The sequence below is a fragment of the Neolamprologus multifasciatus genome, chromosome 7 (assembly GCF_963576455.1).
Source record: "Neolamprologus multifasciatus chromosome 7, fNeoMul1.2, whole genome shotgun sequence".
Taxonomy (NCBI): Eukaryota; Metazoa; Chordata; class Actinopteri; order Cichliformes; family Cichlidae; genus Neolamprologus; species Neolamprologus multifasciatus.
The window spans coordinates 1,208,148-1,233,828 of NC_140445.1; the positions used below are offsets into that span (position 1 = coordinate 1,208,148).

Below are 25,681 nucleotides of genomic sequence, written 5' to 3' on the forward strand. Positions count from 1 at the left end.
GTTGATCTTGCAGCAGTTTTTAGGCGTTCAGGAGTCCTCCAGCGTTCACCTCTGACCCTGGTCACGTGGCTCAGAGGTGTGTAGGAGGCTTTCAGCTGCTCGTATGTGCAGCATGTGTGATATTAAATATATATGCTTTCAAACGTAAACGCGACACCTCAGCAGCAGAGGGATGAGCCTGACTGTCCCAGCCAGCGTCCGCCGCCCGCTCCCGTTACATTCCTCGTCTTTCAGAGCGTGGATCAGTTTTCCTGAGCGCTGACAGCCGGCCGCTTCGTCACAACAGCAGACACAATGGTGAGATAACGTCCCGCTGAAGCTTCGCGCCGTCGTCCAGATTTCTGTTAATGCTGTTCCTGCTTTCATTGCAGGCAAAGTTCCTGACTCAGGATCAGATTAACGGTAAGAGCCTCGCTGTCCTGACACAGCTGCTTCCTGCTGGAACTTAAACTGATGCTTTCAGATGACGAAGCGTCGACTGTGATGGTCTCTGTGCAGCAGGCAGGTTATTATTGCAGCCACAGGCAGGACTTTAATCAGACAGAAGAGTTTTGTGTGGCCGCTGCAGCACAAAGCAGCGCTTGTTCCAGTTCAGCTGACCTCCCTGACCCGCTGACGCGATCAGACAGCGAGGGTCCGAGCGCAGTGTTGGCTAATGAGGATCCAAACACTTGTGTTTGGTGGTTTCTGATCTTCCAGTCTGTTAAACTGCCGTCAGGGCTTCCCACGGGACACAAGTTTATTCTGACACAGGCGAACACGCACACATGAAGCTTTTATTCACTTATTTACACTCGTTTATTCCCCACGGCTCAGTTTAGTGTTTTCAGCAAACTTAGTGTCTGCATGGATGACAGTCGAATCAGCTGGGATGAGTCATTAAAAGGTGAAGATCGTGAGATTTCCCTGATGTTCCAAACACAACAATGGAAAGAGAAGAAGTGGCTTTTCTTGTTTGAGTTGTTGAAATCATTAAAATGGCCTTAAGTGTCAAACAGTTTGACAGGATGGAAGAGTGGAAATATCTCAGCTGAGGTCACAGGATGTGTTCTTGATGTGCATCCAGCCTGTGAAACACCAAAAGTCCCAAGAGCTCCATCTCAGACTCTGCAGACCTCAGTTAGCAGGTTAAAGGTTAAAATCTGTGACAGTGCAGCTAGAAACAGACTGAACAACCATGAGCTCCTCTGTAGAGTCAGTGTGAGGCTGTGTCCCACAGCTGAAGCTTGGACCAAACCGGGTCATCAACAGGACAAAGATCCCAGCACAGCAGCAGGTCTGCAGCAGAACGACTGAAGAAGAGAAGAATGGAGCTGCTGCAGAGCTCAGAGAGCTGTGCATGAACGAATGCTGCAAACTTCAATGAGGCGACGCAACTAAAACTCCTCCACAGTGATGAGGCAGATAAAGACATCACTGCACGTTATTGGTGCTAAAACAGGTTCTTCAGCTGGAGTGAAGGCAGAGTCCTGTGCAGCACGGCTGTGTATTACATAGTACATACAGTGGTTTGCAAAAGTATTCGGCCCCCTTGAACTTTCCCACATTTTGTCACATTACAGCCACAAACATGAATCAATGTTATTGGAATTCCACATGAAAGACCAACACAAAGTGGTGAACACGTGAGAAGTGGAACGAAAATCAGACATGATTCCAAACATTTTTTACAAATAAATAACTGAACAGTGGGGTGTGTGTAATTATTCAGCCCCTGAGTCAATACTTTGTAGAACCACGTTTTAGCAGTTTTCAGATCTTGCCACAGATTCTCGATTGGATTTAGATCTGGACTTTGACTGGGCCATTCTAACACATGGATATGTTTTGTTTTAAACCATTGTTGCCCTGGCTTCATGTTCAGGGTCGTTGTCCTGCTGGAAGCTGAACCTCCGCCCCAGTCTCAAGTCTTCTGCAGACTCCAAGAGGTTTTCTTCCAAGATTGTCCTGTATTTGGCTCCATCCATCTTCCCATCAACTCTGACCAGCTTCCCTGTCCCTGCTGAAGAGAAGCCCCCCCAGAGCATGATGCTGCCACCACCATATCTGGCAGTGGGGATGGTGTGTTCAGAGTGATGTGCAGTGTTAGTTTTCCACACATAGAGTTTTGCATGTTGGTCTCATCTGACCAGAGCAGCTTCTTCCACATGTTTGCTGTGTCCCCCACATGTTCGCTGTGTCCCCCACATGTTTGCTGTGTCCCCCACATGTTTGCTGTGTCCCCCACATGTTCGCTGTGTCCCCCACATGTTTGCTGTGTCCCCCACATGTTCGCTGTGTCCCCCACATGTTTGCTGTGTCCCCCACATGTTTGCTGTGTCCCCCACATGTTCGCTGTGTCCCCCACATGTTTGCTGTGTCCCCCACATGGCTTGTGGCAAACTGCAAACAGGACTTCTTATGGTTTCTGTTAACAATGGCTTTCTTCTTGCCACTCTTCCATAAAGGCCAACTTTGTGCAGTGCACCACTAATAGTTGTCCTGTGGACAGATTCCCCACCTGAGCTGTAGATCTCTGCAGCTCGTCCAGAGTCACCATGGGCCTCTTGGCTGCATTTCTGATCAACTCCTTGTTCTGCTGTGAGTTTAGGTGGACGGCCTTGTCTTGGTAGGTTTACAGTTGTGCCATACTCCTTCCATTTCTGAATGATGGCTTGAACAGAGCTCCGTGGGATGTTCAAGGCTTGGGAAATCTTTGTGTAGCCTAAGCCTGCTTTAAATTCCTCAATAACTTTATCCCTGACCTGTCTGCTGTGTTCTTTGGACTTCATGGTGTTGTTGCTCCCAATATTCTCTCAGACAACCTCTGAGGCGTCACAGAGCAGCTGTATTTGTACTGACATTAGATGCACACAGGTGCATGTTGCAGGTGCATGTTTGTGGCTGTAATGTGACAAAATGTGGGAAAGTTCAAATACTTTTGCAGGCCACTGTAGTAGGTGAACAGATGTAACCTTGGTACAGAAAGATAACGGCGCCTTTGAGGCTCATTTGCAGCAGATGGGACGTGCATGCGTGTCCGATCGGTCTCGCTGCCTCTGTGAGCTGTGAGTGAAGTTTAACACGTTTGTCTCAGGAGTGAAGGCTGAAGTTCCTCCTTAGTTTCCTTTGCACCTTGTTAGCATCATCCACCTTCTCCCAGCAGGTGACGCACTCAGGCTGAGGCCTGCTGACGTCACCGATCGCGCTCTGTCCACATGACTGATGCAGCAACAATGTGGACTCCTGCACATGTGTGTAACGTGTTCATGTGTCCGCAGAGTTTAAGGAGTGTTTCTCGCTGTACGACCGCCAGCGGAAAGGCAAGATTGAAGCCAAGGAGCTGATAACAGTGATGCGATGCCTGGGGTCGAGCCCCACCCCCTCCGAGGTCCAGCGCCACCTCCTGAGCCACAACATGGGTAGAGTATTCCTGAAATCATCCTTCCGACTCCTTATTTCTGATTTCTGAGGTGACGCAGTAATAACTCAAATCAGGGAAAGTGCTAAGCTACCTCACAGCCACACTCTTTACATTTGCTTTTATTGCTTTAATGTTTGCTCATTTCATACACACTGTGTGGTACTCTCTCCCTCTGCCAGTAAAAGCAGATCTGTTTTCTTTCTGCTCACAGCCCGGGAAGGAGAGCTGGACTTCTCCACCTTCCTGAGCATCATGCACCGGCAGCTCCAGCAGGAGGCGCCAGAGCAGGAGATTTTGGAGGCCATGAGGATGGCCGACAAGGAGCAGAAAGGCTTCATCCTGGCTTCTGAGCTGCGAGCCAAACTCACCGGGCTGGGAGAGAAACTGACGGACAAAGAGGGTGAGTGTCTCCTAAAACCACTCACATTTAACCCTCTCAAGGCCGGCGGTGCAGATTTGCAACAGTTAAAAAATAACAACCTGATCACCCCACATACATATTTTATGAGTTTTTTTACTCAGAAGTACCACTGCAGGTTTTCTTTTGTGCATTAGCAACAAAACTTAATCCAGTCGCCTCAAGCTGCTTTATATTGTAAGGTCGACCCTACAATAATACATAGAGAGAAAAACCCAACAATCATATGACCCCCTATGAGCAGCACTTTGGCGACAGTGGGAAGGAAAAACTCCCTTTTAACAGGAAGAAACCTCCAGCAGAACCAGGCTCAGGGAGGGGCGGGGCCATCTGCTGTGATTGGTTGGGGTGAGAGAAGGAAGACAGGATAAAGACATGCTTTTGACAACCTAATTAGCAGAGATCAAAGGTGGATCCTCGTGCTCGATGTTGTTACAGGCAGCAAAGTTACTGCTCATCGAGCTCTGCAGTTTTCAGCATTTCAGACTTTTAATCCATTTCTACACAGAAGTTGGTCACAGTGAAAACTGAGCTCTGCAACATCACAAACCAACAACTTCTTCTTTGTTGCCCACAGATGGCTGAGTGAGATTGTTTCTGTAGACTTTAATACCTGAAGCCTCACGTAGCAAGAACAACGTGTGCTGTTATGCATGTGGAACGAACACGAGGAGTGTAGGAGCCATGTGAGTTGTTCCTGTTTTGATTAAGTGGGTTGGTTTAAATGCACTCACTGTACTGGTGCACGGGCGTGGGGCGCGACTCATGGGTGTGTTAGGTGATAAATGTGGTCACCTGTTCACCGCACCTTATGTTGATGAGCAGAAAAGTAGGGTGAGCATGAGGGGAAACCTTCTGCAGCTTGAGTCATTTTGATGCATTTTGACTGTAACTTGATGTTTGGTTTATGCCACAGGCCAATGTTGTAGTTTGGGGGAATTTTTTGTGAGTTGCTGTTATTTTGTTTGTGCAGTCTGTGCATTTGTTTAATAGTTTGATCCCATGTGCTGATTCATATAGTGGACACTACCATGTGGAATAAAAGGAGCAAATAGTACAGAAGTGCATCTCATGTGTTTCCTGTTGCGCGTCATCTGTGTCCTCGTGTTTAGCGTGCCGCGGACGTTGGTTGGAGGAGCCGCAATAAGGAGGTTCATAATATTTTGTGTTCTTCTCCACATCCTGCAGGGTTTTGGTTTGCACTCGTCTGACTGGTTCCCATTCTCCACTTTAACTGTTGATAAAAGGTCGTTTATATCAGAACATGTCATTCCCCCGAGGACGCGTCTAATCCATCCATGAATGATTGTGTCGTTTCTAGAGAGAGGGAACACCTTACACTAATCCAGACCTTCCCAAAGTGTGGGGCCCACCCCCTAGGGGGGGCGCAGAATGAAAAGGGGGGAAAAAACCAAAACGCTTGGACACTGTTAGCACAGGCGCCCACAGAAACACAAAGCAGTAGATGAAGCATCACTGAATATGTTTCCAAACCAACTTCATTCTAAGACAAAGACTAGAAAATATGATGAAGCAAATCTTCCCTTTGATTTCACCTGCACAGGTGCAGAGGTAGGTCTCCCTGCAGGATTGGTTTTCCCTTCGTCGGGAGCAGCGCTGGGCTGTTTAAATCACGGACAAACAGTATCCCACATTCTTGATCTTTAGTTCACAAACACTTGTTGTAATGACTAACTACTCCTGACATTTTGGAGATGTTTGCTCTTTATACAGTAAAGTTACAGGATACAAATAACATCAGGCTGATCCTGACATGATTTGTTCCCTCGGTTCAAATCACAGACAAACAGGATCCAACAGCTGTTTATGTTTTTAAACCCATTTTGCACAGAGAGACATTTTTTGAAAAATGTATTGACAGCAATGTTGAATATTATTACACAGGAAAAAAACAACTACAGTAAAATAATCACAGCGTGACGCCTCTGCCTTTGTAAACAGAGGGACAGTAACTGTGTGTAAATCCTGCAGACAGTCAGATTAACAGTATTTTGTCTCTATCATTCTGCAATTCATCTCATGTAAACAATAACGTGGCCACAGCGTGACGTGAAAAAAGGCACATACCTTTGACGTTGTGTGACGAACTCTGTATTCCTCGTCCACACGGAAACGCAAAAAAGGAGTTTTAAAAAAATCCCTGTTTTCAGTGATTCGAAACGCCGTTTACGTGGACGAAACAGCTGCGTGTTCACAAACACCCGTGTAGGTGCGGACGTAGCGTAAGAGTTAGTAGTTTATTTTATTACCTGTAATTTATTGCAGATTACTTGTATTTGCTTAATTGTTTACTAAATGTTTGAGGTGTGAAAGAAACCGCGATGGAGCAAAATATGGGCGTGTGTGGTTGGAGGATGTGTTTGTGCGCGTGCACGCGCGAGAAGGGGGGGCGCAAACATTTTTCTTGTAAAACAAGGGGGGCCCAGCAAAAACAGTTTGGGAACCACTGCACTAATCGATCCTTCTTTGTTTCTGTTTCATCATTACTGAAACAAACTGGCTGCATCTCTGTTTAAATGATTGGCCTGTTAGAAGAACTGCCATGTTTGATCAAAACTAATAGTTATTGAAACGTTTAATGTAAAAACTACAGAAATGGCTGGTTTAGTTTAAGTTCAGTCGGTCTTATTGGTAATTAAAGTATTTTATGTCATCGTGTCTTGATCTAAGTAGCTCTGAGGTTCTCTAAAGAGAAGGTTGAGAAGCTGGAAAGAGATTTAAAAATGCTCCCAATGCAAAACTATTTTGCACTGAGCACACTGTGCTTTCAAAGAGCTGCCTTTTTGGAAGAAAGCGCTCTGCACGACTAATTAAAGAAAGACTTGTTTGGCTGAAACAGACCATCGATGTTTTTAGTGCCAACTAAAGGCGCTGAAATCCAAAAACAACTGTGGAGCCTGATGGAAGAAATACTCTTTCATATCAAAGAGCTAGCGTGAGGCTATCTGTCCGAAAGTTAAAACAAAAGTCCAAGTTTGAAAGTAATAATGATGCTCAGCACGCTAACAAATACACCAAGGAATGGCTCAGAAAGAAGAGATGGAGGTTATGAAACACCAAGAGCCCCAAAATCCCACCGAGGGAAGAAAAAGACATCATAGAAAGCCTTCAAATACTTTTTGTAACTGATGAATTTGGAGAACTTCAGCATTTCTGATGCCTGGCTGTGCTGTTACTTTTTTAACCCAAGAATAGTAGCAGCTTCAGTTTCTCCTGTAGTGACTCAAAACTCAATGATAGGATCATTTACTCAATGTCAAACATATGTTGTGTAGCACTTTGCAAAAATCTCGAGCCGCTCTTCATGTCTTTACATCCATGTAGGTTCACAGTCATTCAGGTCCTGGAGCTGGAAAAAAGAAGGAAACAGGACGTCCTTCAGTTTGTGAAGACTTCGGCTTTATCAAGAGGCTGTTTGGTGTCTCCAGTGTCTGAGCACTCCTCACTGCACTGACACGACATTGTTTAGTTTGTGTCTGAGTGTGTAGCGTGGTCGGAAGTACACTGGGATGTCGAGACTCCTGAGTTTCTCTGATAACCTGCTACATCAGGGATGAAGTGTTGTTCTCCATAGATGGTGTCTGATCTTCTTTTTTCTGCATCTTCATCATCTGATTTGATGAGAACCACATGTTACACATGCTTCCTTTACGTGCGTTCCTTCTTTCTCCCTTCAGGCTGAGAGGGAACATGTTCTGCTGGTGTTCTTGGGTCCTGTTACTCCAAGTCTGTTCCAGAGGGTGATGGGAGTCAGAGAGGAGGTACTGGTCCGTGTGTGTGGGCCTCCGTAAACTTCAGTGTTGAGCTTTCCAGTGTCCTCAGTGTTCATGGCACTGTTATCTTTGTCTTCCCTGGTGTACTTGATGTTTCTATCCACTTCTTGGGTTTTGATTTTGACCCAGGTGTCGTCCATGTATCGGTATCATCGGCTAGGTGCTGTCCCTTCCTGCATGTAAACGACGGGCGAGTTGGGGACGAGTTGGGAGTTTGTCTTGTGATCGGAAGGTTGCCGGTTCGAGCCCCGGCTCGGACAGTCTCGGTCGTTGTGTCCTTGGGCAAGACACTTCACCTACCGCCTACTGGTGGTGGTCAGAGGGCCCGGTGGCGCCAGTGTCCGGCAGCCTCGCCTCTGTCAGTGCGCCCCAGGGCGGCTGTGGCTACAATGTAGCTGCCATCACCAGTGTGTGAATGTGTGGATGACTGGATGTGTAAAGCGCTTTGGGGCTTTATACCTTTAAAATGGATGTGCCCAACCATTTTAAAGGTTGGGCACATCCATGTTTGTGTCTGTAAAAACCCTCGTACATGTGTGGAGGTAAGGCAGAGGTGTAGCAGTGTGCAGGTCGGATCAGGGTGAAGCTGGTTCTGTTTTCTGTCTGCAGTTGTTTCCTGACAGTCTCTGCTGCCTCGGTTGTAGCGATACAAGACTGAGACCACATCAGAGGACACAATGGTTTCATCTGGATCCAGTGCGAGTTTCTGGACCTTGTTGGTAGAGTTGGTGGGGAGCTAGCATGGGGGCGAGGTTCTTGGAAATGTTGTAGGAGGCTGAGTTTATACTGATACCCTGTCAACCGCCATCATGTGGGACCTGTGAAATTCTCTGTAAAGGGTTTTAATGAGAACTTTATTTAAAGAAATTGGCATCTAATTTACATCATTTTATTCAGGACAACCTAAATGATCAGAATAAATATGCTTCATTCACGCTTATATGGCCCTGAAACAGAATATAAAACTAAATATCAGAATTTGCTTCTAATTACAGACAAAGGCTGATGATTGGTTTGCTTTTCTAAAACTGGAGCTGCTGACAGGAAGAAGAACGGATACACACTTTCTACAGGTTTCTATTACATCTGGAACAAATGAGTTAACTGTGATTGACAGCTGTGTCTGTGTTTTCAGTGGACGAGCTGCTGCAGGAGGCGGGTGTTGGAGCAGATGGGCGGGTCCACTGCGAGCAGTTCGCTAAAGTGGCGACCCGCTGCCACGCAAAGCACTGACGTCACAACTGACATCATCGCTGAGGTCGAAAACACTGTGCTCAAGCGTCTCCACGTAGAGTGTAGATAAAGTCAGACGTTTGGGGGCTGGTCCGTCTGTCACTGCAGGTGCAAACTTTGCATGTGACAAACAAAAGGCTTGACTGCTGGAAGAGCAGCCTTCTTCTTTTTATTAGAAGAGAAAGAAAACAAAGGGACCATCTGACATACAACACACAGTAGAAATAAAACTTTTTGTTCAGAACATACTGCCTCCTTTGATTATTGTTGCTATACTTCAAGCTTTAACTTTACATGAACTGGCAGCCAAGTGTCTCATCGTAGGCAAGGCAAGTTTATTTGTATAGCACAATTCAACAACAAGGTGATTCAAAGTGCTTTACAGATATATTAGAAACAAAAACAATGATTTAAAATTGATTAAAACAAGCTAACAAACAAACAAACAAACAAAACAGATAAAATCAGTAGTTAAAATCTAAGTTTTGAAATTTAAGCTTAAGTGTGGATTTGGTGTTTTATTCAAACGCAGCTGAGAACAGCTGAGTCTTCAACCTGGATTTAAATAAACTGAGTGTTTCAGCTGATCTGAGGCTTTCTGGGAGTTTGTTCCAGATATAAGGAGCATAAAAGCTGAATGCAGCTTCTCCGTGTCTGGTTCTGACTCTGGGAACTGATAAAAGACCGGATCCAGATGACCTGAGGGATCTGGAAGGTTCATACTGGGGCAGGAGGTCGTAGAGACCATCACCATCATCATCATCTCAGGTCGCTGTGTTTGCACAAACTGACATCAGTCAGAGGAGAGTCTGTTCCCTCACTCGGGGAGTTCCTGCTCTTACACAGGAGCAGGAACTGGGATGGTAAAACTGACACCTGACTGGCCCCATTAACTCATTTCATTTCACTTTTATCAGTTTTCCCAATTTATTATAATTTTTTTGTAACTACAAGTTTTTAAAAAACTCAAAATAGTTTATAATTGGAACAGTCAGCTGTGAGTCCGCTGCCAGACTGATGCCGTCAAACTTACAGATGGTGTGTTGCACATTTTCCACGAGGACCTGGGAGAAAAAAACCAAGACAACTGGAAAATAAACGATGACACTTTGGCGATCCGATCTGTGGAGGCGTGGACGCTGAGGGTGTGCTGTGGTATCTGCACCGACAGATGCTTTGCCTCCTGTAAGCTGTGAGGTTTTTGTCCAGCACGATTGGACTGAGACTCGGGAATCTGGACGCTTCTTCTAACATCAACTCTGAGGTTCTTGCTCCCTGACGCCTGCAAACAGGATGGAGAGATGATCAGTGCATTCACTTCACCTGTCACTGTATCCACTCTGAAAATAAATATAAATGAAACAAAACCCCAGTGATGTCAGCAGCCTTCACCTGTCAGGAGAGGCTGGCCGACGATGGCACCAAATCACAAATTTCAGTCTGAGAATAACTCAGAGCTGCAGACCTGAACCAGAGCAGCACGGCTGCTGCTGGATTATGTAAAAGTGAGTGATCAGGTGACACTGGTGCAGAAAAGTCAAGAAGCTGCAAACAGGCTGTCAGGAGAGGATGATGAGCAGAGTGACTTTGATTAATATTTTGTAAAGATATCGAGACGTTTAATAGGCCGACATCAAAGAGAGACGACAAACATCAGCTGTGTGATCATTTCTCATGTCAGCATCAAATGAAGAGGATGATGAGGCACGAAACAGAAAACCTTTTCATCTTTTCGAGTATTTATTTTTAAAAAGAAAAACTAAATGGAGTCAAGCTGGGGAGGATTATTCTGCTCAGAGGAAGTTATTCCATTCGATGTCTCTATCCTGGACTGTCGCTGATTCTGTTTTATTTTAAGACTTTATCAGTTAATCAGCATCGATTCAGCCAGAGTTTAATCATCAGAGGAACATCTGTAACAGGGACGTGAAGTCGGCTCTGAACGTGAGAACGTGAGGTCCTGGAAACAGCTGACAGAGAGGACGTCTGTGCAGAGGTGAGCCTCTGTTTGTACGGCTGGAGTTACTCGGGCTGCCTGGTTGAGTATTTCTGTAACACCAGCACACAAAGTGAACTTGCCTGATGTTATAACTGCTTATTGGTCTTGACTCACATTTTTGACACTATAAAGTTTTTTTTACAGGCACAATGAGCCGAAAAAGACAAGAAACTCAGAGACAGGGAATATCAGAGACAGGCAGAAGAAAGCGATTTGGATCAGAGAGCAGGGTGTGGCTGAGCTCCGGTCGTCTGGCTGCCAGATGCCAGCAGGCTGATGAGTGAGGCAGATTACTGAGGATCGGTGTTAAGGAGGTCGAGGGGTGCAGGAAGTGGGTTACAATCAGACAAACAGATCCTTTAATTGGTTATTTGGTCAAAGTGGAGCAGAAGCCGGGGCAGGTATGACAGGCTGCAGGCTGATTGGACGTCAGGTGCTGAGTGAGGGATTAAAGGAGAAGAACACAGCATAAAGATAACAAAGTATTGGAACATAAACCAAACAGCATTTAAGCTGTTTTGTCGTACAGTGACCTCAGACAGACGGCAGGTTTCGGTGTGTTTGTGAACAGGAAGTCCTTCGGGATTTAAATCCTGACAAAGAAAGATTTCTGTGAAAAAAGCAGCGACACTCAAACACTAGAGGAAGTGCAGCTTTTCTGCTTTACGTCTGCACCCTGGAGGTTGGTGCTCGGTGATCAAAGGCTAATTCAGCTGTGACACAGTCCCAGACTCGGTGCTCTTTGCTCCTCAGGATAATATTCCACACTAAACCGTCCTGTCATTTCCTGTTAGCAGAGTTTCATGTATGGAAAACCCATCAGCCATGTTTGGCTGCAGTCGAGACAAACCTGCGTCCTCTCATAATTCACAGTGACATTTCTTACAGCGTTATATAATCTCTGGAGGAGGACACAGGTTTAAAAGCATTGCTCTGTGAGAGTCCAGGTTTGTGACGGATGTTTGGATGACAGCACTCGACTTTCCTTTCCACTCTTCTGTCTGCAGAAGTGCTGGATCTGCATCGTGCTGCACGCCTGCTAATATTCACGCTGACCCACAAATCGTCTGCAGCGGGGCTGAATAACCTCGAGGCCTCACCGGCCTGCTGTCTCTGCCCTCATTAATACTGATTATCACACAGTTCACCCACACAGAGTCGGCGCTCGGCCGCTCTCTGCGCTGCATTTCTCCCCATCGTGAGACGAACCTCGGCTCATGCTGCAGTCACCGGACAGCGCAGGTTTGTAGACTCGAGAGGATTTTAAAATAGTGGATCAATCACAGTTGAGTCGAGCTGAAAAGCCAAAGCTGTGAGAACATGTTGCATTTGTGTGAATGGATTAAATTCAGTTTTATTTATGGAGGTGAGGGGAGGGACAGTATGGCTTCTCTTGCTTGTGGTCCTTAAGTAAATTACTGTAGTTAATTAGACGGACTTTTCCCAGCAGATCTGCCCGGATGTCCGTCTTCCATCCACCTGCTCCAGGTGTTTGTGCCTGAGTCTTCCCAGGAGCTTTGCTGTTGGCGCCGTTTGCCCCTGGTTGGGTCTACAAAGCCAAATCAGTCCTGGGTGAGGGGCTAGCCTAAGCATAGCTCGCATGAATACTAGTCTGTGGATCAGGGTCCCACACTGGAGCCAGGCCCAGAGGAGCAGCTGGTCATCAGGTTTCTGATCTGTTATTGGAAGAGTGCGCTGCACAGCTGCACAGAGTCGAGACGCAGTTTCAGTGTGAAGAAAACACGCCTTGCTTTACTGATGAATGATGAACTTGTTCCTTCAGCACAGGCATCGAGTGATGCATGAACAAAACTAGCTCCCCCCCCCCTCTACAATACAAATAGATGGGGAGTGATGGTCTTTTCCCTCAGTGTGCCTAGAACAGTCATAGTTTTCAAAACGAAGGTAAAAGCTGTTGAGACTGATGCCAGATGTTTGTCAGAGGTAAACCCCTCTAAGGTAATACTACTTTTACCTTTGGTCTGTAGCCCTGCCATTGTTTTCATACCAAGCCAAGCTCTGAGGTTGTTACTGCTGAGTTCTGCCTCAATCTTATTTCTATACCTCATCTTGGCGATCTTTATTGCAGCCCTCACCTCCTTCCTCAATAGTCTCACAGTGGGAACGTCTCCCTCGTTAAAAGCAATTTTCCCTTTAAGAATCAGATCCTTAATATCTTTAGAGAGCCACAGAGTCTTTGCAAAAAGAGATGTAGCTACACACCACATCAGTGATGTGCTCTCTTGAAACAAGGACCAGTCAGTGCAATCAAAACACCCCTGAAGGGCAACACAACTGTCTTTTGTCCAGACATTAGTCCGCTTCACCTTCTGCCTCCTAACCACAGATCTGTAAGCAGGGAGGAGGTCAACAACATTGTGATCTGAGGAACTGAGCGCAGGTCCAGCCACAGACTTATTTGCCCCCTTAATTGGTCCATAACACAAATCCAGCGTTTTGTTATTCCTTGTAGGACGAGTGACATATTGAAAGAAATTGTTCAGAGATTTCTTAAGATTACAATTGTTAAAATCACCAAGAATAAAATGTAACAGAGAGTTTTCAGATTGTGGCGTCAGCAGCAACTTTAACGTCATCTTTAGGATGAACGTAAACAACAGTGACAAACATTTGAGGGAACTCCCTCGGTGAGTAAAAAGCCTGACAAATACTGAAAGGAGCTCGATGTCAGGAAGACACAGTACAGTTATTGCACCAGCCCTGGTTGATATACAAACAAACCTCCTCCGTGGGATTTGTGTGTTACTCCACAGTTCCGATCTGACAGGGTCCCAAAGCCGCCGATTCACAGTGAAGTGTCTCTGTCATATCGGTCAGCCACGTCTCGGTAAACGCCATCAGACAAGCCTCCCTGTATTCCCATAGATGAAGCACATTTCCTTGTAATTCATCCGTTTTGTTCCTAAGAGACTGGATGTTGGCCAGAATCATAGAAGTTTTCCTCCGAAGTTTTCTTACACGCTGACGCACGCCGCCTTTCTTTCCGCGTTTTCTCAAGCGGCGGGGCTTTCCAAAATTAGTCTTTGACCGGGTAAATAAATCCTCACCAAGAATCACATCTGTCCGAGCGTTAGAAGAGTCGAACATAGACAAACAGGACGACCGTAAGTAGTTCCTCGCATGTGTGAGTGATTGAGAGTGAAAGACTCCCGGTGAATATCGCCAACAACAATAAAAAGAAGGTGTAAGAGATCTCCATCTCAGCAAAGAACTTATAAGAAACGAGTCAAGGAAACAATTCGTTCACTAAAAGTTAAAACCACGGTTAAGAACGGAGTTAAAAAGAAAACGCCAGTAAACACCTGCTGCAGGTCGCCGCAAGAGCAGCGCCCCTTGGAGATATCCTCACCTCCTCACCTCCTCACCTCCTCATTGTTCAGCGAAGTGGAAACTTTACTTCCTCCTGTCTCCTCTGGTTGGCTGTCAGGTTCAATTCAATTTAACTTTATTCATATAGCACCAAGTTACAACAGCAGCCGCCTCCACGTGCTTCATGTGTAAGGTAAAGACCCTGCAGTGATACTGAGACGTGCTGTGGGCTGTCCATGTGTGGTGGAGGTGGAGCCTCACAGTCAGAGGTTTGTGTGTTTCACTTATCGTCGCCCTTCTGCCTCGTCCTCAGCTTTGAGTCGTCCTCCTGAACCTGAAATGTTTCCCCAAACATGCAGAGCGCCGACAGCTCCGTCTCTACATCGTCCCTTCACATAAATCACGTCTGGAGAAATCCACGCAGATCTCAGCCCTGAAGGGTTTCTTTACCTTTACTTGTTTCATAAATGTGCAGATTTCTCCATCCGATGGGTTTAGATCTGTGATCGTCACCACGACTTCAAACCGAGGTTGTCACACTGATGGTAGCTTTTCTTCTTCTCTGACACGAGCCTCAGCAGCCAACGTGTTTTTGACCACAGGAGTATTCGTAGATCATCGTGTGCGCTGGTCACAACACGAGATCTGACCAGCGCACACGTGGTTTATCCGAACTTCACTACAGACGCAGGAGGCTGATGACGCGGCTGAAGGAAGACTCTCCGGCTCGGTGATTCTGATTGGTCTCAGTGTGCCGGCGCCGTGATGCGTTCCTGACCTCAGACTGTTCATCCATCATTGGCCTGCAGCAGCTTTGGCGGCCTCAGCAGCAGGACTCTGACGTGCTGATGAAGATGAGGGTTACTGCGCTCTGAGGGCATTAAAACGCCGGTGCTGAAGCAGGAACATTAGGCGTGCGGCGTCTGCGCCGGGCTTTACATCAGCGCTGGACTCTCACAGTGTCGTGCACAGTTTGCTCTGCGGCCTGAAAGCAGCACGATGCCGCTGAGCTGATGTTTTCATCGTTTGCATGTGAAATCAATGCGTCTTTCAGCTGTTTTTGACCAGAATGATCATCTGAGGAAAATTCAGACCTTCGTGTTCTTGCATCAGTCATATGTGAGACTTCATGTTTCCAGTATTCAGTTGCGTGTTTGACCTTTTCTGCTCTCAGAGCTTCAGCTTCTGTGGGACACCTGCCCGGGCTGAAGACATCGATGGATGAAAACGGTCCTTCTGTGAAATGCTCACCTCTGCTTCACCTCCGCTTCACCCCTGCTGTCTCGTAAACATAATATAATCTGCGTGTATCAATCAAATGACCTCCAGATCTCTCCTTTTTCATGTGATTATTAAGTCATTCATCCATTTATTTTATAATACTTTATCAATACATATCAGCAATCAGAAAAACAAAATATTAATGCGCTGTCTCGTGATGAGGTAACGTCACAGCTCTGGATCATGATGAATTATTCTCTGTTGAGTATAAAATGAGAAGATGTCAGTGAGAAGTGAGACAAATAAAAGTCGTACAAACTCATTTTGAAAGTGTCTGATGTCCTGATGTGAAGCAGCAGTTTGTTCCACAGTTTAGTCCCAGCAAAGACCTGATTTAATCTGGACCTCAGGACAGCTTTGACCTCAGGGATCTTGCAGGAGTGTACCATCAGAAAGGTATGAGGGTGCTAACTCGTGCAACGCCTTAAAAACAAATAATTAAATCTTAAAATCAAATCAAAAACTAACTGGATGCCAGTGTGGGAGATATGTGTTCTTGTTTGTGTACACCAGTTAGTAACTGTGCTGCAGCATTTTGGAGCAGCTGCAGATGCTAACTGATGGCAGAGTGAAGACAGCAGTCGAAGCATGAACAGCTCAGAAACAGACAAATGGTTTCAGTTTGCAAGTAGCCAAAGATGAAAGAAACCTCGTGTTTCTTTCATCTTTGGGGGGTGTGGTAATCACCCTCGGGTCCTTACCACAAACACACCTGCTACTCAGCCGTGACAGTCATCACGCTACTTTAGGCTGCTCGCCTGTGCAAATGCGTCACCAGTTTCTTTAGTTTACTCAGGTAAAGTCAGGTGAACGGTGAAAGCTCATCTCTGCAGATCACTGTGTTCATCTTTCCTTTGACCCTGACGAGTCTCTTTGTTCTTACTGCAGAAAATCATCCCTGCAGCATGATGCTGCCACCACCATGCTGCCACCACCATGCTGCCACCACCATGCTTCCCTGTTGGTGATGAGCTGCCTGGTTTCCTTCAGACATGATGCTCAGCATTCAATCTCAGTCTCGTCACACCAGAATTTTGTTTCTCGTGCTCCGAGAGTCCTTCAGGCGCCTCTTGGTAAGCTCCAGGTGGCTGTCATGTGTTTTTTACTGAGGAGTGACTTCCATCTGACCACCCTACCAGACTGATTGGTGGAGTGCTGCAGAAATGATTGTTCTTCAAGAAGGTTCTCCTCTTTCTAAGGAGCGATGCTGGAGCTCGGTCAGAGCGGCCATTGGGCTCTTGCTCACCTCCCCGACTAAAGCCCTTATCCCCGGCGAGCAGATCCAGGAAGCCTGGGACGTTTTCTGGACTCGTCCCCAAATCTGTGCTCGATACAATCCTGTGTCGGAGGTCTACAGACAGCTCCGCTTGGTTTGTGCTCCAACATGCAGCTATGGGACCGTATACAGACAAGCCTGTGGCTTCCTAATCTGTCCAATCAGCCAGATGATCAGTGGAAACAGGATGCACCAAAGCTCAAACTGTCTGGATTCCCTGCTCTTCGCACAAACAACAGATGAAGAGGCTTCTGTTTGAGGTAATAAGAGACGACACACAGGCATCACAAACACATGAAAGAGACGAATGTTCATCATCTGGAATAAGTGAGACCGTGAATCACAATTAAAGTGCTTTTCTCACGTCTCTCTGTTCATGTCCACGGACACCTCAGAGTGACTCCACCTGTTCCTCCACCTTTCTGCTTCGATGGCATCCTGTTTACGTTTTCCGTGTTAGCATCCATCCTGTGAAGCGAGCGCTTGGCTGCGTTATCATCAGCTGTTCACGTGCTCTTTTTTTTCCAAGATTGAGCTGAATGATGTCAGCTCACGACGTCACCATGTTTGATTTCTGATGATGGGACAAACCCACCTTTGTCTGAGGGTTACAGTCAGATCAGTGACCGGATGGAGAGCGGTGTATCTGAATGTGAGGGACAGACTGCCGGAGAAATGCTGATTAATGTGACGTTTCCATAACTGCTGCTGAAGTTTAAGGCCTCACAGGGCGGTTTGTGACCCTGATGACCTCTGTCACAAAGAAGTATGAAAGCTGCATCAAAACCCTCTTTGCGAGAGAGAGATTAGTGTTTGTCTGCTGTTTGCTGTTATGGGATGAAGTATGCGTAGGAAGGCCACAGGTGAGGCGAGGCTGTTACGTAACATCACCAGTAATGTTTTGCAATGACCTGAAATAATTCGCTGTGCTTTCCTTCAAACGTTCAATCCAAACACAGAAAGCTCCACAGGCTGACCTCGTTAAACTCACAGCGCCTCTGATAATGTGCAGCTGTGCTTTCACACACCACTCGCTCCCTCGCTTTTGGGCCTCTTGCAGCTTCATGTGATGAAACATTGATGAAGTCGCCTTCGCAGCTCAAACCGACGAGCAAAGTCCAGCTCGATGGCTCAAATGCTGCTGTGCTGATCTTTGCCCACCTAAACAGCCTTTTCCCATCTGTTTATTTTTTTAATTGTTTGTTTATGTGGTTTATTTGTTTATAATCATCAGCAGAAATCAAACACCCGCTGACGCACTTCTTCATTAACCATGTAGTGAAGTTTCCATCAATTTAATGACATTTTAACTCATTTCCACTCAGGATTCAGGGACAAACAGAAGGACTGTGACTTTTTTGTAGATGTCAGAGACAGTGTTGGTCAAGTTACTTGAAAAAAAATAATCAGTAACTAATTACTGATTACTTCCCCCAAAAAGTAATCTAGTTACTTTACTGATTACTTATTTTCAAAAGTAATTTATTACTTAGTTACTTAGTTACTTTTTAAAAGCACGATTTACAACCTGAATAGGTGATAAAGTGATAGATCTTTCAGCCCAATTCTACTTTTTCTGCATAATCATCATACAAAATGTAATCAAATGGAAAAGTCTCTTTTTAAAACTTGTTTTATTAGTTTTAATCTTTTAACTTTATGCATCAAGCAAACATTTAATTATCTGCAACATTCTCTGACTGGAAGAAATTAGTTTAACATTTAAACCTATTTTCTGCACATTCCAGCACATAAAATAAAATATTTGTGTGTGTTTACACTCAGTCTTTCAAATAGATGCAAGTAAAACACAGCAGAAAATAAATAAAGTCAAAGACTAGTGGTCCTGTTGCTCTATTTTCACCTGTAAAGCAGGAGTGGGGTAGGCGGAGGTTTACCCTGGTGCAGGTGTGCAGCGGTCAGTGGAAGAATCCGCGAGTTTCTCTGAGTTTCCCATTACGTCGTAGCTACTCGGTGCTTGTTTGGAAGTTTAGGGGTTTTTTCTCTGTAAAAAGAAGTTTTCTTCCCACGCACAACGGACACTAATGTTTTTGTCACTTTTTATGGAATCAAACTCAAAGTAAGGTCAGTACTTCCACGCTTTAAACGCTGCACGCTCATACTCTCTCTGCACTCGATATATGATCCATTGTTGATCTGCACACAGCTGTTGTCACGAACGTCGCACTCGCTTACGTCACTGTCATGAGACATTCTCGCAAAAAATCACGGTTTTAGTAACGCAGTAACGCAGCGTTCCTACGGGAAAGTAACGGTAATCTAATTACCGTTTTTGCAATAGTAATCCCTTACTTTACTCGTTACCTGAAAAAAGTAATCGGCCCATCTCTGGTCAGAGACAACAACAAACGTTGTGCAGCCCTTTTATTGATCTGTCAAGGCTTTCAACACAGTACATCATACAAGATTAAAGCAAACAGTTGTTTACAGGGTTTTCAGAAGAAAAGCTGCAGAAGAAGAACTTTCAGCTGGGCGTACCCCAGGGATCCATCCAGGGACCGCTAACAATTATAGACACAAGTGGTCATTTTAAATGCATTCAAAGATGGGTGTAGCCACCAGCTCCTTGTGATTGACAGGTCATTAGCCAATGAGGATACCTGGGTCGTCCTGGTCTTTAATAACCACCAAAACTTACACAATGAACTAAATATTGCATTCAGCAAGACTTCAAACGAGTCAGAGACGTGTTTACTGACGTCAAAGATGAAGTGAGCTGACGGCCTTTTTAAATGGTAGATTTTGCAAACCAAAGGAGTCGCCCCCTGCTGGCCGTTTAAGGCACTTCCACATTGTTTCACTCTTTGCTTTATATCAGCTGGACTATGCAAAAGTGCTACAGAAGCACTGAGTTAGTACACATGAAAGGGTCTGATTCACAGCAAGGACGACGACGACGACTCAAATTACTCGTTAAAATACAATCAGCTAAAGTTCGTCTGATGAGATAATCAGAATTTACAACTGTTCAGAGAACAAAAGTCAGTTTTCTGCAGATATAATTAAACTTTTGACCTTGGATACACCTCCATCAATGAGCCCGTCGATCTTACAACTCATTCAGAAAGTAACAAACCGAAGCTGAGACTGGTTTTTACTGTAGAATCAGGTCCTGCCTTTCTTTTGAGGCAATGTTATTTGTGTGCATGTGTGTCTTCATTATGCTGGATCATCGTAAACCTTGACACCCTGAAGGCTGCAAAGACTGCTGTGTTCTTATTTACAAAGCTGCTCTCCTCCACGCTGATCTTCATCCGTCAGAAAACGGTGGGAAGTTACCTTCTTCAGCTCTGAGACTTATTTCTTCTAGCTGTCACTAAAGCTCACGATCATCTTTGAGACGGTCATTCAAAGTTCAAAGTTCGAAGCTCCTTCTGGCTGGAATCAGAGAACTCTCCGGCAGCTGGTCTCACCAAACCAGTTTAAGGTGATTTTAAGTGACTTGTCCACACTGAAGCCTGAGACCACGAGACCAGAATGAGAAAGCGTCCAGATTATTTATCTCACTGGTTAGTTTATGTTATCAACTTGCAAAAGAAATGTTTGTTCTTGAGATTCGAATGTTCCTGGCAAAACAAATTGTGTCAGAGGAGGAGTTCAAGTAAAGGCAAAATTTATCACCTTCAGTCACGACTTCTTTAATGATCTCAGCACCCAAACTACTCACTGTTTAACCACCACTGTTAATGATTAGAGCAGCACCCGCTCAGTGATGCCAACAGTTTGGACAAAAATCCACATTTTCGGATGTTAAAATGAAGAATATTTAACAGATCAGCGCCACACTACGTGCCGGCCTCCTGGGAGACTGGCCTGAGATCAGAGCAGGTGGAGGCGGCTCAGACGGCAACGTTTCAATATGCTGAGAAGTTTTTCTTCTTTAAATTATGACACTACCCCAGCTTCTATCTGTAGGAATACATTTACTGCATGTGTTCCTTGTTTAAAACCTCCTCCATGCTTTGGACCTCTGTGGTGGACCGCTTGCTTCATCGGGTCTTCTTTGTTCGTCCCAATGAATGAATTTCCTCCCACTACTGAATCTCTGAGTGTTCTGATCTCAGTTTAAAGCTGAGGACGTATAAAACCACAGACTTACTCGTCGTGGTTCCTGTTTGAGAAGAGCTTCAGTTACTTTTGGAAGGTTCTAATGAAGCAGAACGTGGAGAACTAACGTCTGTGACTTTACCTCCAAACTCGTGTGACGTCTTATGAAGAGATATCAGCTTCGAACAAGAACAAAAGAGAAAGAAAGAAAAAACAGAAGGTTTGCTGGAGTAGCTTTCTCTCAAGATCGCTCTCAGAGCACAAAACAATGAACGATCAGAAACTTACATCGTCAGAAATCCTGTCAGTGTCACAGTTTTCACATCACCCGTCCACATTTCCTCTGTTGGAAGCTGCAGGCTGTTTGCTACTGCAAATTCTGGCTTTGATGCGACATACAGACAGATCCCAGTAACTCAGTGCTCTCCCTACAGCTGCAGAGTCATGATTTATGAGTTCACACAATAAAACAGGCCTTTAGAAAGCTTCAGATGTGTTTCATACCGCAGGCTCGGTGATAATTTTTCATTTAAAATCAAATGAACATCAAGTGGGCAGTGTTGAAATATAAATACTGATCTGACACCAGCGTTGGTGTTCGTACTATAGATCGATCCGCTCACCTCGCTGCTCTGAAGAGAAACTCTGTTCAAATCTGAGATATGAGCTCAAAAGTCACAGCGGTCGTTTCTTCGGGTTCTGTTCACAGCTTTAGTTCATCTGGAAGGTTTTAAATGTCTTTTAAAGGAAGTGACAGAAAGCGTCTGTGTGTGGACATGAGCGGAAATCTACCCGAAACACATCTGAGTGGGTAAAGTCCAGGAGCGATCATTCAAACACGTTTAAACTAAAGATCCACAGTTAGCCCCTTATCAGGTTTGACTCGCATCTGGAATCAGGCGGTGTGTGTGTGTGTGTGTGTGTGTGTGTGTGTGTGTGTGTCTGCAGTAAAGTCTGAGAGCTTCACTGTATTAGAGTTCAGACATCGGGAGTTAAATGCCTGAAACAAAGTGTGAGACTCGCCCGGCTTTAGAAACGCTCATGTTTTGATCGGCAACATCAATGATCCCAAGCAGACACCTCGCGTTTGATTCTGAAGCTTCCACGTGTTTACTGCTTCTCCGAGAAGAGAAGAGTTCACTAACAACAGGTTAAATGAGGCGTCTGAGGTTGTCAGTAACACTGAGCATCATCTCAGTGAGCAGAGGGGCCGAGACAGCAAAGAGTCCAACAGGAGCAAATGTTACATTGTAAACAAGCACATTTGGACTTTTTAGGTCACACGCGTCATTTTTATGGTCAATTATAATGAAAATCATGTGTATATGTAAATTTGATTTTCCATATTTACGACCAGATCTTCTCTTTCCCTGCTGGCTGTGATCTACACAGTTAAATTCATGCCACGTCTGTGCCTTTCGTGTGTGTTACCTGAAATTAAGCTCCAGATTTTAATGTGTCACAGACGCGCTTCAGTAAGATTTCTGCTCAGGTCCGAAACCTTCCGCGCATTCACAGCGAACGAGGACTTCTAGGACCGGACGGAGCGGAAACACGGACAGAGAACATGATCCCCGGTTCAGCAGAAAATCTGACGCTTCTAAACTCAGGATCCAGAACCTCCCAGCTCCCGTGGGTTCTGAGAGGAAAACATCCCGAGTGCTTTTCCGTGTGGAGAGCAGAGGCTGTGCGCGCTGATGGATCCAGACGTGAACGCGGAAAATTCTTCTGCTTGTCACAGGTTTTAATTACTGCTGCCGTCACCGGCAAAGGAAACCATCCACACTCTAAAACATATGCGGGGTCACAGAAAGTCCACCTGCGGACATTCAGCGGGAATCGGTGACCACAGCAGGGTCATTTATCAGCGTTACAGACGTTTCCCTGGTTCCTCTCCATGAACACTGCCGAGATGGAGAGAGAGGAACCGCAAGCGCGCGCCTGTGAGTCATGTGAGCGAGCAAGCAGTCAGAGGACCGGACCCCTCCCCTGCCTGTCCGCGGTCACCAAACAGCAACGAGACTGATGCCAACACTAATGCTTTTATTCTGAAACATGTTTTTAAGGTTTCTTTAGATTTTTTTTACATTCATGTAGTTACAGAACACACAGCAGCCACGAGCGCCAAAAACACTCCACAGAAGAACGCGCGAAGCAGCATGACCCTCACCCGACACCCCCACCCCCCAGCATCAAGTCTGCACAGAGAACTGATCCTGAACACGTCACAGGAGATGGTTCTGTGCGCTTTTACGCACCGCCGCGTATTTACGCACGGCCCCGCTCTCTGTCCACGCCACAGCTTCAGACAGTGAGCGTTTATAAATCCCTTTGATGCAAAGTCACAAAAGTCAAAACACGTCACATCCTCTGCAGCTCGGCGCGGTCCGTCCATCTCTTCACCTGCGCATCGCGTCCGTGGCGCACTGGTCCGTGAGCACCGACAGGCGGCAGTTCTCCGTCTCCACGTTGTTCAGCGGGATGGCCACCTGCGTGTCATCCGGCTCCGCCCTTACAGTCCCCGAGAACGGCCGCAGGTGGCACGTGCTCGGCCCCGAGGGAGAGGAGATCCTCCAGAAGAGGTCCTTCATTTTCTTCCGGAACTCCCGGCGCATGAGGCAGTACAGCACCGGGTTCAGGCAGCTGTTGGTGTGCGCGAGGCACACGGTCACCGGGTGCACGTACGTATGCACCATGTAGAAGGTCTTGTCCCAGTTGACCACGTTGAACTTTACCAGCACGCCCCAGAAGGTGATGGCGTGGTTCGGCATCCAGCACACGAAGAACGACAGGACCACGATGGTGACGGACCGCGTGACCCTGGACCTGCGCTTCACCTGGTTGTTGTTCATGCTGCGCAGACGCACGAAGCGCAACAGCAGCAGGTAGCACGCGCTGACGATGAGCATGGGGAACACAAAGGCCACAAGGATCTTCTGCAGGTGGTGCAGCGCGAGCCACGCCTGGCCGTCCGGGAAGGCGAGCAGGCACAGGCGCTCGCCGGCAACGCTCTTCACCGTGGAGAAGATCGCCGTGGGCAGGGACGCGAGCGCCGCGGACAGCCATAGCGCGGCGATAACCCACCGCACCGGGCACACGCGCCGCCGGGTCCGGTCCTTCAGCGCCGAGGCCACCGACCAGTAGCGCGTGACGCTCATAGCCGTGAGGAAAAAGACGCTCGCGTACATGTTCATGACGGTGACGGTCAGCACGATCTTACACATGGCGCTGCCGAACGGCCAGCTGAAGTCCAGCGCAGTGTCCACGGCCCAGAACGGCAGCGTGAGCACGAACTGGAAGTCCGTGACGGCCAGGTTGAGGATGAACAGGTTGATGCTGGAGCGCTTCTTCCGGCCGCCGCGCGCCTTCATCAGGAAGAAGACGAGCAAGTTTCCCAACAGCCCCGCGGCGCACACCAGCGAGTACACGGCCGAGATGAGGATACGCAGCGCCGCGGAGCCGTCCGCGGACACATCGATGTCGTCCAGGCTGCTGAAACGGCTCGTGCCCGCCGAGGAGCGGTTCCACGCGGCGCTCTGGTTCCACGGCTCCGCCATGCCGCCCGTGAGCGTCACGTCCCGCGCGAGGGCACAAGACGGGGTGCCGGCGCGCCGAGCTGCCCGGAGCTCCTCGTGCGCATGGTCCCGACGGCCGCCGAGGGTAGACTGGCGGGCCGTGTGCGCGCAACGCGCTTTAAATGCTGCTGGTGCCCGCGGAGGCGCGTTCCTGATGGGAGAGAGAGGGGATTAGACAGGGGGAGAGAGAGAGAGAGAGAGAGAGGGGGGAGAGAGAGACGCTCAGTGTTTTTTTCTTAGTTTCCTCCCGAGCAAAAACAAAAACAACAACTAAAAAAAACAAAAACTGATGCGCTGTTAGCTGTCAGCAGGTGCACGCGGCTCACGGTGGGGTGACACACACGCACACACACACACACTCTATTGGCAGTATATTATTTTCATCGTCCTGAGTTATTAGTTCTTATTCTGAATGCATTATGACAAAACCTCGAGAAGAAAATGACTTTGAACTCCTGCTACAGCAGCCAATAAGATGAGCCAAAGTTTCACGGAGGTTAAAAAACGAAAGAAGAGAAAAGGTTAAAAAGCTCAGTGAGAGGAAAACACGTCCATCCAGTCTCCGAGCAGAGACACCGACTTCCTCTCCAGCGCGTCTTCTAGGACGAACATGAAGCGCGCAACTGTCGCCGTCTCTGAGCCGACACTTCTTATGAATCAGATTTAACTCATTAAAGCAGCAGAGCAGCCCAGACCATCACAGCACCACCGCCGTGGCTGCTGCTGGGACGCTCTCTTTATGAAACGCTGTTCGTCTGATGCAGATGTAACGAGACTCAAACGGCCTGCAGGTCTTTGCTGCTCGGTCCTGTGAAGGTTGAGCACATGTTTTCTCCATGTGTGGATAACAGCTCTCAAATATGTCTCTGTAACCTTTCAGACGGACAGACGTGGTTCTTCAGACAGCTCAGTGTTGGCGTGAAGTCAGTGATGATTTATGACGAACCAGAGAAAGTTTTCCAGACACTCATCCAGTAACATCTTTATAAATATCACATTTTCTGCCTTTCAGCGTTTCGTGTTTATGGTTTTTAATTAAAGTCAGATGATTTCAGATAATTTACAAATGACTGCATTCTGTTCTCATTTAAACTTTCAGCTTCCAAACTTTGTCGGCAGAGTTGCACAAACTCATTATTCAGCCGGATTTGAATAATTATTTGAAATGTTGTTGTTTAAGATAAAGCAGACTGTGTGTTCCATGTGTAAGTTTGTGTTACTGAAATGACTCGATGCCATCCTGTCTGTCCATGCGCTCTGCGCTCCAGGTCCTTCCAAACCTGCCCGTTGCGGGTCCGACGGTT

The 25,681-nt window shown here is 46.6% G+C and overlaps 2 protein-coding genes and 1 long non-coding RNA gene across 5 annotated transcripts in view; 1 reads left to right on the forward strand and 2 right to left on the reverse strand.

Annotated features, from left to right (window-relative positions):
• Window positions 1–25,681, reverse strand: part of LOC146513398 (uncharacterized) — a 225,019-nt gene that overhangs the window by 4,783 nt on the left and 194,555 nt on the right. The window lies entirely within an intron of this gene.
• calml4b (calmodulin-like 4b) lies at window positions 4–9,064 on the forward strand. Of its 2 annotated transcripts, XM_085167976.1 has the most exons (5): window positions 4–297; window positions 372–402; window positions 3,261–3,401; window positions 3,615–3,803; window positions 8,751–9,064. In XM_085167976.1, the coding sequence occupies exons 1-5, from the start codon at window positions 295–297 to the stop codon at window positions 8,846–8,848; spliced, it is 462 nt and encodes a 153-aa protein (XP_085024102.1). In that variant the 5' UTR covers window positions 4–294; the 3' UTR covers window positions 8,849–9,064. The 2 variants fall into 2 exon arrangements, with proteins under 2 accessions (XP_085024102.1, XP_085024101.1); XM_085167975.1 differs by having other exon boundaries at window positions 4–402.
• Window positions 18,111–24,455, reverse strand: rxfp3.3b (relaxin family peptide receptor 3.3b). Of its 2 annotated transcripts, XM_085169050.1 has the most exons (3): window positions 21,091–24,446; window positions 20,724–20,981; window positions 18,111–20,693 (listed from the first exon to the last, which is right to left on the reverse strand). In XM_085169050.1, exon 1 carries the CDS (start codon window positions 24,357–24,359, stop codon window positions 23,202–23,204), a length of 1,158 nt encoding a protein of 385 aa, XP_085025176.1. In that variant the 5' UTR covers window positions 24,360–24,446; the 3' UTR covers window positions 18,111–20,693; window positions 20,724–20,981; window positions 21,091–23,201. The 2 variants fall into 2 exon arrangements, with proteins under 2 accessions (XP_085025176.1, XP_085025177.1); XM_085169051.1 differs by having other exon boundaries at window positions 20,724–24,455.